The sequence below is a fragment of the Perognathus longimembris genome, unplaced genomic scaffold, assembly GCF_023159225.1.
Source record: "Perognathus longimembris pacificus isolate PPM17 unplaced genomic scaffold, ASM2315922v1 HiC_scaffold_5290, whole genome shotgun sequence".
NCBI classification, from domain to species: Eukaryota; Metazoa; Chordata; class Mammalia; order Rodentia; family Heteromyidae; genus Perognathus; species Perognathus longimembris.
This window is the reverse complement of record NW_025960701.1, coordinates 128966-141889: the sequence shown is the minus strand read 5'-3', so window position 1 is coordinate 141889 and position 12924 is coordinate 128966. Positions and strand designations below refer to the sequence as shown.

Below are 12924 nucleotides of genomic sequence, written 5' to 3'. Positions count from 1 at the left end.
GTGACTGGTGTTCTTGTGGTGGTGGTGGTGGTGGTGCACTGTGTGGAGTGACTGGTGTCCTCGTGGTGGTGGTGGTGGTGCACTGTGTTTAGTCCCTGGTGTCCTCGTGGTGGTGGTGCAGTGTGTGGAGTGACTGGTGTCCTCGTGGTGGTGGTGGTGGTGCACTGTGTGGAGTGACTGGTGTTCTCGTGGTGGTGGTGGTGGTGGTGCAGTGTGGCGAGTGACTGGTGTTCTCGTGGTGGTGGTGGTGGTGCAGTGTGGCGAGTGACTGGTGTCCTCGTGGTGGTGGTGGTGGTGGTGGTGTACTGTGTGGAGTGTCTGGTGTTCTCGTGGTGGTGGTGGTGGTGGTGGTGTACTGTGTGGAGTGTCTGGTGTCCTCGTGGTGGTGGTGGTGGTGGTGGTGCAGTGTGGGGAGTGTCTGGTGTCCTCGTGGTGGTGGTGGTGGTGCACTGTGGGGAGTGACTGGTGTCCTCGTGGTGGTGGTGGTGGTGCAGTGTGTGGAGTGACTGGTGTCCTCGTGGTGGTGGTGGTGGTGCAGTGTGTGGAGTGTCTGGTGTTCTCGTGGTGGTGGTGGTGGTGGTGCAGTGTGGGGAGTGACTGGTGTTCTCGTGGTGGTGGTGGTGGTGGTGCACTGTGTGGAGTGACTGGTGTCCTCGTGGTGGTGGTGGTGGTGCACTGTGTTTAGTCCCTGGTGTCCTCGTGGTGGTGGTGCACTGTGTTTAGTCCCTGGTGTCCTCGTGGTGGTGGTGCAGTGTGGGGAGTGACTGGTGTCCTCGTGGTGGTGGTGGTGGTGTACTGTGTGGAGTGTCTGGTGTCCTCGTGGTGGTGGTGGTGGTGGTGGTGCAGTGTGGGGAGTGACTGGTGGTCTCGTGGTGGTGGTGGTGGTGGTGCAGTGTGGGGAGTGACTGGTGTTCTCGTGGTGGTGGTGGTGGTATACTGTGTGGAGTGACTGGTGTCCTCGTGGTGGTGGTGGTGGTGCAGTGTGGGTAGTGACTGGTGTCCTCGTGGTGGTGGTGGTGGTGCAGTGTGGGGAGTGACTGGTGTCCTCGTGGTGGTGGTGGTGGTGCAGTGTGGGGAGTGACTGGTGTCCTCGTGGTGGTGGTGGTGGTGCAGTGTGGGGAGTGACTGGTGTCCTCGTGGTGGTGGTGGTGGTGCAGTGTGGGGAGTGACTGGTGTCCTCGTGGTGGTGGTGGTGGTGGTGGTGCAGTGTGGGGAGTGACTGGTGTTCTCGTGGTGGTGGTGGTGGTGGTGGTGCAGTGTGGGGAGTGACTGGTGTCCTCGTGGTGGTGGTGGTGGTGCAGTGTGGGGAGTGACTGGTGTCCTCGTGGTGGTGGTGGTGGTGGTGGTGCAGTGTGGGGAGTGACTGGTGTCCTCGTGGTGGTGGTGGTGGTGGTGGTGCAGTGTGGGGAGTGACTGGTGTCCTCGTGGTGGTGGTGGTGGTGCAGTGTGTGGAGTGACTGGTGTCCTCGTGGTGGTGGTGGTGGTGTACTGTGTGGAGTGTCTGGTGTCCTCGTGGTGGTGGTGGTGGTGGTGGTGCAGTGTGTGGAGTGTCTGGTGTCCTCGTGGTGGTGGTGGTGGTGCAGTGTGGGGAGTGACTGGTGTCCTCGTGGTGGTGGTGGTGGTGCAGTGTGTGGAGTGTCTGGTGTCCTCGTGGTGGTGGTGGTGGTGCAGTGTGTGGAGTGACTGGTGTCCTCGTGGTGGTGGTGGTGGTGCAGTGTGGGGAGTGACTGGTGTCCTCGTGGTGGTGGTGGTGGTGCAGTGTGTGGAGTGACTGGTGTCCTCGTGGTGGTGGTGGTGGTGCAGTGTGTGGAGTGACTGGTGTTCTCGTGGTGGTGGTGGTGGTGTACTGTGTGGAGTGACTGGTGTTCTCGTGGTGGTGGTGGTGGTGGTGCAGTGTGGGGAGTGTCTGGTGTCCTCGTGGTGGTGGTGGTGGTGTACTGTGTGGAGTGACTGGTGTCCTCGTGGTGGTGGTGGTGGTGGTGGTGCAGTGTGGGGAGTGACTGGTGTTCTCGTGGTGGTGGTGGTGGTGTACTGTGTGGAGTGACTGGTGTTCTCGTGGTGGTGGTGGTGGTGCAGTGTGGGGAGTGTCTGGTGTCCTCGTGGTGGTGGTGGTGGTGTACTGTGTGGAGTGACTGGTGTCCTCGTGGTGGTGGTGGTGGTGGTGGTGCAGTGTGGGGAGTGACTGGTGTCCTCGTGGTGGTGGTGGTGGTGGTGGTGCAGTGTGGGGAGTGACTGGTGTTCTCGTGGTGGTGGTGGTGGTATACTGTGTGGAGTGACTGGTGTCCTCGTGGTGGTGGTGGTGGTGCAGTGTGGGGAGTGACTGGTGTTCTCGTGGTGGTGGTGGTGGTGGTGCACTGTGTGGAGTGACTGGTGTCCTCGTGGTGGTGGTGGTGGTGCACTGTGTTTAGTCCCTGGTGTCCTCATGGTGGTGGTGCACTGTGTTTACTCCCCGGTGTCCTCGTGGTGGTGGTGCTGTGTGGAATGCCTCGTGTCCTCTCTGGTTATGATACACTGTGGAGCAGCTGGAGCTCTGTTTTGACAGCTCTAATCCCCCTTTGTCCACAGGCATCATCTGCTTGGGGACATACCTCGTAGCCTTCATCTTCACACTCAAGTCTGGCCAGTATTGGCTGTCCCTTCTGGACCAATATGCCGGCTCTATCCCTTTGCTCATCATCGCCTTCTGTGAGATGTTTTCCGTGGTCTACGTTTATGGCATAGACAGGTAGGAAGGGGGAATGGCACACAGTTCGCAGCCCATCTCCAATCAGAAAACTGAAGCCACAGAATCCCTGCCGTGGGTGACCAGTACTGAGTGCTGGAATGTGGGAAGCTAGTCCTGCCCTGCCTGGGGGCCTCTGCCCCGGTGCCGTACAGCCTCCATGGGCGTGTGCTGGAACTGGCTTGGTCCTGGCACTTGCATCCGTGAGACAGAGAAGCCGGGGTATGGTGTCTTTGCCTGCCCGGCGTGGTGCCTCAGTTCTGTCAGGAGCACTCCAAACTGCAGCCTGTAGCTTCCCCATGCTCTCAGATGTACCTGGACAGAGACGGGGATTCACAGCAGCAGGAGCCCAGGCACAGCAACCGGGCTCATTGGAATATAAAAACATAGCAACCACAATGAAAGTACAAGCAGTCAACCTTGGCTCCACCTGCAGAAAGCCCTAGCTACTCAAGGGGGTGAGATAGGAGGATCATGGCTCAAAGCCAGCCAGGGCAGGGTGTCTCCCCTCATGCCCCATGGAGTCACCAGGGGCGCCTTCCTCCTCCTCTGCTTGCAGGTTCAACAGAGACATCAAGTTCATGATTGGCCACAAACCCAACATCTTCTGGCAGGTCACTTGGAGAGTAGTCAGCCCCCTGATCATGCTGGTCATCTTCTTGTTCTTCTTTGTGATTGAGGTCAACCAAAAGCTCACATACATTGTCTGGGATCCCGACTATGTGAGTGGCCGGTGGGGAGGGGCCCCGGGTTTCCTGAAGGAGTGTGAAGAAGGGGACATGGGAGGGGAGGGTGAGACGTGGGCCCGGAGGGGGGACATGGAATAATGAGAGGGGCGGGAGGGGGACATGGAATAATGAGAGGGGAGGGAGACATGGAATAATGAGAGGGGGAGGGGGACATGGAATAATGAGAGGGGGAGGGGGACATGGAATAATGAGGGGGGAGGGGGACATGGAATAATGAGAGGGGGAGGGGGGACATGGAATAATGAGAGGGGAGGGGGACATGGAATAATGAGGGGGGAGGGGGACATGGAATAATGAGAGGGGGAGGGGGGACATGGAATAATGAGAGGGGGAGGGGGACATGGAATAATGAGAGGGGTGGGGGACATGGAATAATGAGAGGGGTGGGAGGGGGGACATGGAATAATGAGAGGGGCGGGAGGGGGACATGGAATAATGAGAGGGGGAGGGGGACATGGAATAATGAGAGGGGTGGGAGGGGGGACATGGAATAATGAGAGGGGGAGGGGGACATGGAATAATGAGAGGGGTGGGAGGGGGGACATGGAATAATGAGAGGGGCGGGAGGGGGACATGGAATAATGAGAGGGGGAGGGGGACATGGAATAATGAAGGGGGAGGGGGACATGGAATAATGAGGGGGGAGGGGGACATGGAATAATGAGGGGGGAGGGGGGACATGGAATAATGAGAGGGGAGGGGGACATGGAATAATGAGGGGGGAGGGGTGACATGGAATAATGAGAGGGGGAGGGGGACATGGAATAATGAGAAGGGGAGGAGGGACATGGAATAATGAGGGGGGAGGGGGACATGGAATAATGGGGGGGAGTGGGACATGGAATAATGAGAGGGGGGACATGGAATAATGAGAGGGGAGGGGGACATGGAATAATGAGAGGGGAGGGGGACATGGAATAATGAGAGGGGGAGGGGGGACATGGAATAATGAGAGGGGGAGGGGCGACATGGAATAATGGGGGGGAGTGGGACATGGAATAATGAGAGGGGGAGGGGGGACATGGAATAATGAGAGGGGCGGGAGGGGGACATGGAATAATGAGGGGGGAGGGGGACATGGAATAATGAGAGGGGGAGGGGGACATGTAACAATGAGGGGGGAGGGGGACATGGAATAATGAGGGGGGAGGGGGACATGGAATAATGAGAGGGGGAGGGGGACATGTAACAATGAGGGGGGAGGGGGACATGGAATAATGAGGGGGGAGGAGGACATGGAATAATGAGGGGGGAGGGGGACATGGAATAATGAGAGGGGGAGGGGGGACATGGAATAATGAGAGGGGGAGAAGGACATGGAATAATGATGGGGGAGGGGGACATGGAATAATGAGAAGGGGAGGGGGGACATGGAATAATGAGGGGGGAGGGGGACATGGAATAATGAGGGGGGAGGGGGACATGGAATAATGAGGGGGGAGGGGGACATGGAATAATGAGAGGGGGAGAAGGACATGGAATAATGAGGGGGGAGGGGGACATGGAATAATGAGGGGGGAGGGGGACATGGAATAATGAGAGGGGAGGGGGACATGGAATAATGAGGGGGAACATAAGGCGGTGTGGGGAGATGAGGCTGGACGTGAGGCTGAGAAGGGGGGGCGGTGTGGGAGTGAGGGGGAAGTGGCAGCAGGAGGTGGGCATGAGGGAGTGAAGAGGAGGGAGGGGGAGGTGAAGCAGTGAGGAAAGCCTCAGGCCGCCCTGTGTCACTACAGTAACCAGGAAGTGAGACTGGGGTTGCAGAGGGCCTTTGGTCTGTGTGGCTGCTCACCGTGGTGGCTCCCTCCCCCGTGTCTGCTCACCGTGGTGGCTCCCTCCCCCACGTCTGCTCACCGTGGTGGCTCCCTCCCCCGTGTCTGCTCACCGTGGGTGGCTCCCTCCCCCGTGTCTGCTCACCGTGGTGGCTCCCTCCCCCACCTCTGCTCACCGTGGGTGGCTCCCTCCCCCGTGTCTGCTCACCGTGGTGGCTCCCTCCCCCACGTCTGCTCACCGTGGTGGCTCCCTCCCCCACGTCTGCTCACCGTGGTGGCTCCCTCCCTCACCTCTGCTCACCGTGGGTGGCTCCCTCCCCCGTGTCTGCTCACCGTGGTGGCTCCCTCCCCCGTGTCTGCTCACCGTGGTGGCTCCCTCCCCCGTGTCTGCTCACCGTGGTGGCTCCCTCCCCCACGTCTGCTCACCGTGGTGGCTCCCTCCCCCGTGTCTGCTCACCGTGGTGGCTCCCTCCCCCGTGTCTGCTCACCGTGGTGGCTCCCTCCCTCACCTCTGCTCACCGTGGTGGCTCCCTCCCCCGTGTCTGCTCACCGTGGTGGCTCCCTCCCCCGTGTCTGCTCACCGTGGTGGCTCCCTCCTCCGTGTCTGCTCACCGTGGTGGCTCCCTCCTCCGTGTCTGCTCACCGTGGTGGCTCCCTCCCCCGTGTCTGCTCACCGTGGTGGCTCCCTCCCCCGTGGCTGCTCACCGTGGTGGCTCCCTCCTCCGTGTCTGCTCACCGTGGTGGCTCCCTCCCCCGTGTCTGCTCACCGTGGTGGCTCCCTCCCCCACGTCTGCTCACCGTGGTGGCTCCCTCCCCCGTGTCTGCTCACCGTGGTGGCTCCCTCCCCCGTGTCTGCTCACCGTGGTGGCTCCCTCCTCTGTGGCTGCTCACCGTGGTGGCTCCCTCCCCCGTGTCTGCTCACCGTGGGTGGCTCCCTCCCCCGTGTCTGCTCACCGTGGTGGCTCCCTCCCCCGTGTCTGCTCACCGTGGTGGCTCCCTCCCCCGTGTCTGCTCACCGTGGTGGCTCCCTCCCCCGTGTCTGCTCACCGTGGTGGCTCCCTCCCCCGTGTCTGCTCACCGTGGTGGCTCCCTCCCCCGTGGCTGCTCACCGTGGTGGCTCCCTCCTCCGTGTCTGCTCACCGTGGTGGCTCCCTCCCCCACGTCTGCTCACCGTGGTGGCTCCCTCCCCCGTGTCTGCTCACCGTGGTGGCTCCCTCCCCCGTGTCTGCTCACCGTGGTGGCTCCCTCCCCCGTGTCTGCTCACCGTGGTGGCTCCCTCCCCCGTGTCTGCTCACCGTGGTGGCTCCCTCCCCCACGTCTGCTCACCGTGGTGGCTCCCTCCCCCGTGTCTGCTCACCGTGGGTGGCTCCCTCCCCCGTGTCTGCTCACCGTGGTGGCTCCCTCCCCCACCTCTGCTCACCGTGGGTGGCTCCCTCCCCCGTGTCTGCTCACCGTGGTGGCTCCCTCCCCCGTGTCTGCTCACCGTGGTGGCTCCCTCCTCCGTGTCTGCTCACCGTGGTGGCTCCCTCCCCCGTGTCTGCTCACCGTGGTGGCTCCCTCCCCCGTGGCTGCTCACCGTGGTGGCTCCCTCCTCCGTGTCTGCTCACCGTGGTGGCTCCCTCCCCCGTGTCTGCTCACCGTGGTGGCTCCCTCCCCCGTGGCTGCTCACCGTGGTGGCTCCCTCCCCCACGTCTGCTCACCGTGGTGGCTCCCTCCCCCGTGTCTGCTCACCGTGGTGGCTCCCTCCCCCGTGTCTGCTCACCGTGGTGGCTCCCTCCCTCACCTCTGCTCACCGTGGTGGCTCCCTCCCCCGTGTCTGCTCACCGTGGTGGCTCCCTCCCCCGTGTCTGCTCACCGTGGTGGCTCCCTCCCCCACGTCTGCTCACCGTGGTGGCTCCCTCCCCCGTGGCTGCTCACCGTGGTGGCTCCCTCCTCCGTGTCTGCTCACCGTGGTGGCTCCCTCCCCCGTGTCTGCTCACCGTGGTGGCTCCCTCCTCTGTGGCTGCTCACCGTGGTGGCTCCCTCCTCTGTGGCTGCTCACCGTGGTGGCTCCCTCCCCCACGTCTGCTCACCGTGGTGGCTCCCTCCCCCGTGTCTGCTCACCGTGGTGGCTCCCTCCCCCGTGTCTGCTCACCGTGGTGGCTCCCTCCTCTGTGGCTGCTCACCGTGGTGGCTCCCTCCCCCGTGTCTGCTCACCGTGGGTGGCTCCCTCCCCCGTGTCTGCTCACCGTGGTGGCTCCCTCCCCCGTGTCTGCTCACCGTGGTGGCTCCCTCCCTCACCTCTGCTCACCGTGGTGGCTCCCTCCCCCGTGTCTGCTCACCGTGGGTGGCTCCCTCCCCCGTGTCTGCTCACCGTGGTGGCTCCCTCCCCCGTGTCTGCTCACCGTGGTGGCTCCCTCCCTCACCTCTGCTCACCGTGGTGGCTCCCTCCCCCGTGTCTGCTCACCGTGGTGGCTCCCTCCCCCACGTCTGCTCACCGTGGTGGCTCCCTCCTCCGTGTCTGCTCACCGTGGTGGCTCCCTCCTCCGTGTCTGCTCACCGTGGTGGCTCCCTCCCCCGTGTCTGCTCACCGTGGTGGCTCCCTCCCCCGTGGCTGCTCACCGTGGTGGCTCCCTCCTCCGTGTCTGCTCACCATGGTGGCTCCCTCCCCCGTGTCTGCTCACCGTGGTGGCTCCCTCCCCCACGTCTGCTCACCGTGGTGGCTCCCTCCCCCACGTCTGCTCACCGTGGTGGCTCCCTCCCCCGTGTCTGCTCACCGTGGTGGCTCCCTCCCCCACGTCTGCTCACCGTGGTGGCTCCCTCCCCCGTGTCTGCTCACCGTGGTGGCTCCCTCCCCCGTGGCTGCTCACCGTGGTGGCTCCCTCCTCCGTGTCTGCTCACCGTGGTGGCTCCCTCCCCCGTGTCTGCTCACCGTGGTGGCTCCCTCCCCCACGTCTGCTCACCGTGGTGGCTCCCTCCCTCACGTCTGTTCATGAACGGTGACTTTCTCTGTGGCTTTCTTCACAGGAGGAGTTTCCGAAATCCCAGAAGGTCAATTATCCAGACTGGGCCTATGGGGTGGTGGTCATCGTGGCTGGGGTGCCCTGCCTCACCATCCTCTGCTTTGCCATCTACACCGTCATCAGAAACCATTGCCGGAAGCCGGGGGACCAGCAGGGGCTCGTCAGCACGCGGTCCACGGCCTCGGTGAATGGCGACCTCAAGTGCTGAAAGGGTCGCAGGCCATGGAGGGGAGCAGAGGGCGTGGGGAGAAGAGGAACCAACAAGAAGACCCTTAGGGGGGTGGATGGGCTGCGAGGAATGTGAGTCCATGCACGTATGTTGCTGTGTATGCGTGTGCATGTGTGGCATGCATTTGTGCACACACGTACTCGTTTGTTTATGTGAAAGTTTGCACATTTGCATATATAGGTACATCGTGTGGGTGGGCAGTGTAACGTATATGTCTGTACTTTATGTGCATGCCGATGGACATTAGCGTGCATTGTGTCTGTGCTGCGTGCGTCTGTTTGTACACACACATGTATATGCATGAATATTTGCAGGAGTGTGTATCTACATGCCTGAATACAAATATATATATATTTGCACCTGTGTCTTATCTGTGTCCCTTGTGAGCATATGTGTGCATTTATGTGCATGAATGTATACAGGTAGGCGTGCTGTTATACATGTGTGCACACACCTGCACATTTTGCACATAAATGTATCCATATATGATGTGAGTATGTTATACATGTCTCAGTGTGTGAGGGCATGTGTTGTGCATATAAAGGTATGTATGTACACCCGCAGGTGTATTGTTGCTGACATTGCACGCTTGCACACTACACGTGTATGGAGGTATGTTTGTATGTTTGTGGCACACGTGCATGCCACTCGGGCCTGCAGCCATCTGCAGTGGTCCTCCCTCGTGGGCGTGGTGGGGCACCGACCGGCCAGGGCTGGCTCAAGACACCCCGGCCCTGCACACGCCCTGAATAGAGTCCACAGGCCCGGCAGGGGGGCTGCCCGGCTGTGCCGCCTGGCCGTGAGAGGGGACAGAGCCTGCGTGGTCACCCCACGGTTCTCATCACCCCCTCCCCTTGCCGCTGGCCCCGGAGCCCCAGGGCCCCCGGGCCCCTGCTTTGTAGGTCTGGGTCTTTGCGCTCCTCAGTAAGCAGCCCAGGAGGCCAGTGGGCCAGCGAGGCCGAGAAGCCTTGGCTTCTGTCCTCTGGACCGGGCGGACCCTGGCAGCCCCTGGTGAGGAGTGGGGACCTGCTTAATCATTGCCCCGACGGCACAGATGGCTGAGCAGCCAAGCAGCTCGGTTTACCTAGCGGCAGGAACCACACTTTGTGCTTCAGAGAGGACGCAGTCCCCGTGAATTTTTAGCCAGATGGAGAGTTACTGGGTAACTGGGCCTCGTCCCCCATCGCTGAGGATGCCCGGTGAGTTCTGAACACTTAATGGCTGTCTTGCGGGGTAGTCCTGTCCGTGCCCCATGCTGAGGCAGGCCCCTGCCCTCTCCCCGCGCTCCCCCTCCCCCTTCCCCTCCCCTCCCCCTCCCCTCCCCCCGCCCTCCCCCATCGAGGGCATGTTGTTTCTGGATCTGACACCCAGTATCCATGAAAATTACGCGGTCCCTGGGGTGTTGGCTCTTTCCGTGGAAAACGGGAGCTTACGTTGAGCGGGACATTCTCAGAATTCTCTTGGGCAAGAGTGAGAGACTTTGGGGGGTCCTCATGCCCCATTCCCCCCACTCGGGCTCTCAGCCACACTCCTCTCCCCCCGACCCAGACTCCACCCCTCCCTCACTTCCCCACAGACCTCAGCTGACACTGTCAGCCCCGCTTCTGTGAGCACCCGCGGTCACCTACAAAACCCTCTGTGGATACCGACCCCACAGGCCCTGCCCAAGCGGGGACCGTGCGCGGGGAAGTGGGAGTCCCGCCCCTGTGGCCTGTGTGTCCCGCCTTCCCTTCCCCCCAAGGCTTTGGGCCTGCTGAATATGCTGATGGGCGCCCACCTGTCCATGCGTGCATGGCCAGGGTCCCCAGAGGCCCTGTGGGTGTGCCCCCGCCCTGTCCCCCCGTGTCCCCTGACGGATGTGTTGTTGTGTAAGTCCCGTGTCATTGGGTCATAGCAGTACAGGTTTGTGGTATAACATGTACCTGTCTGAATAAACATTCCTATTTAACGCCGTTGGCCCCAGTGTGCTGTAGACGTGGAAGGATGGGCAGGGCCACGGCAGACTCCGTGAGCCCGGAGGGCAGGTGAGGCTGGCCTCTGGCTCCTGGCCAGGTTCTGGACTGGAGACGTCTTTGAAGAGGCCTTTAGGCCATGGCCTGGGGCTCCCACCTTGGGGAACCTGGCAGTTTGGGGGGGCCAGACTAAGACTGGGACGTGGCCAGTGGCAGATGCCACTGCAGGTGACATTCTTGCCCACGGTAGGTGACAGGTGGGCCTTTGGCCTCAAGCTGGGGCCAAGGCCAGCTGGGAGGAGGGGTGAACAGGATGAAGAACCAGGAAGGACAGGAGAATCCTTAAGGGTGCTAGCAGTTGAGTGACTTGAAGTGACTGGGCCCTCCTGGGCTTAGTACTCTTCTCCTGTGATCAGTACCCTCCTCCCATACCCAGTACCCTCCCTCTGTCCCCAGTACTCTCCTCCTGTGCCCAGGACCCTCCCCTGCACCTTCCCCTACCTCTTTTCTAGACTCTTCCATCGTTTTTCTCTCTTACTCAGAATCTGTCTGCTAGGTCTGCAATCCAAGCTCTTTGGGAGGTGGAGAAAGGAAGGTCAGGATTTGAGCCCAGTCTGGACACAGATAGCACAAGACCTTATCTGAGACCTGGGGTGTGGTTCAAGTGCTAGAGTGCTTGCCTGAGGAGCAGGAGGCCCCGGTTCAGTCCCCAGCTGGGGGAGGAGGGCGGGAGGGAGAGGGAAAGGATGTGGAGGAAAGACCTACAGCATGCGTCCACACAGAGTGGGGACCTGGCGGCTAGCTGGTGTCCACACAGTGGGGGGGACGGGACGAGGGACCTAACAGCCTGTGTCCACACAGTGAGGGGGAAGGGGGACTAGCAGCATGTGTCCACACAGTAGGGAGGAGGGAGACTAGTGGGCGTGTGTCCCCTGGGCCTGGCTTCTAGAACTCTCACGGTCGGTTGGAGATCAGAGCCCAGAGGAATGTGAGGGTCACAGGTCCCAGCCTTAGTGACCATGGCTTGGCATGGGGGCAGGGATCCCAAAGGCCAGAGAAGACCCCATGGCACTTGAGGACCCAGCCTGACGCCAGGCAGAGCGAAGACCCCGCCTCCCCCACGTAGCTGGAGGCCCCCCCATCCTGTCAGCTGCTGGGGCCGAGGGGGATGGGGCTCTCTCCACCGCCAGCCCTACCCTCTAGCCTCCCTTGCTTCCGCCAGTGGGCTGCACTCAGCGGGATCCTGGCTAGAGTAAGGGCCTGGAACAGGTGCGCCTGGGCCGGGGAGGCGGGGGTCGCCGGACATGCTCAGAACAGGGAAGGGACACTGAGAATCCACCACAAAGCCTGCACTCAGACAGCCTGAGGAGAGGAACTAAACACCAGCACCTAACAGAGAGGTGTGAAGAGCAGGACCGCACAGGACAGGACAGGACCACACAGGACAGGACAGGCCGGGGCCACACAGGACAGGACGGGCCACACAGGACAGGACGGGACACACAGGACAGGACGGGACACACAGGACAGGACGGGACACACAGGACAGGACGGGACACACAGGACAGGACGGGACACACAGGACAGGATGGGACACACAGGACAGGATGGGACACACAGGACAGGACGGGACACACAGGACAGGACGGGACACACAGGACAGGACAGGACCACACAGGACAGGACGGGACACACAGGACAGGACGGGACACACAGGACAGGACGGGACACACAGGACAGGACGGGACCACATAGGACAGGATGGGACATACAGGACAGGACGGGACACACAGGACAGGACGGGACCACATAGGACAGGATGGGACATACAGGACAGGACGGGACACACAGGACAGGACGGGACACACAGGACAGGACGGGGCCACATGGGCCCGGGACCACACAGGACAGGACGGGACACACAGGATGGAACAGGACCACACAGGACAGGCCAGTTCCCGCTGCAGTAGTGCCTATGGCCGCCAATGGGACCCGGACAGCATCCTTGACAGACGCAGTGGACTCACAGAAGTCCACACCATACTGTGCTTGGCACAACCCGTGGTAGCAACAACCACGGCCCTTCAAGGGGACAGCCTGCAGCCCCTGCCCTGTGCCCAGGGGCCTCGAGGGGCCCTGCAGACCCTGCCCTGTGCCTCTGCGTGTGGAAGGCAGACAGCCGCAGGGGCTCTGGAGGCCAGCACCGGAGGCAGGGCGGCGGGCAGCCTGCTGGGAGGCAGCCAGGCACCTGGGCCTTCTGTGGCGTCTCTCGTGGAATGTGAGCCTGTGGCTTGCCACATTTCTTCTTACCGGCGTGCACCCCAGGAACGCCCAGAGAGGAGGTTGCTGAGCTGTGTGACAGCCGCGGCCCTGGACACCGGGGGTGGGCAGCAAAGAGGACAGGGTGACAAGGACCCACTTGGGAACAGGCCTCGGTTATCAATTAACCAACTCCTTTAAACCCAGAAGGACATGTCCCAGGGAGGGAGGGCGCCGCA

The 12924-nt window shown here is 61.8% G+C and overlaps 1 protein-coding gene across 1 annotated transcript in view; it reads left to right on the top strand.

The window, feature by feature from the left end:
- The window catches only part of LOC125345091 (sodium-dependent neutral amino acid transporter B(0)AT1-like), a 34185-nt gene extending 25663 nt beyond the window's left edge, over positions 1 to 8522 (top strand). Inside the window, 3 exon segments of the mRNA XM_048337333.1 lie at positions 2566 to 2725; positions 3282 to 3444; positions 8250 to 8522. Coding sequence (XP_048193290.1) covers positions 2566 to 2725; positions 3282 to 3444; positions 8250 to 8453 — 527 coding nt within the window. The 3' untranslated portion in view covers positions 8454 to 8522.
- The last annotated feature ends 4402 nt before the right edge of the window (positions 8523 to 12924 follow it).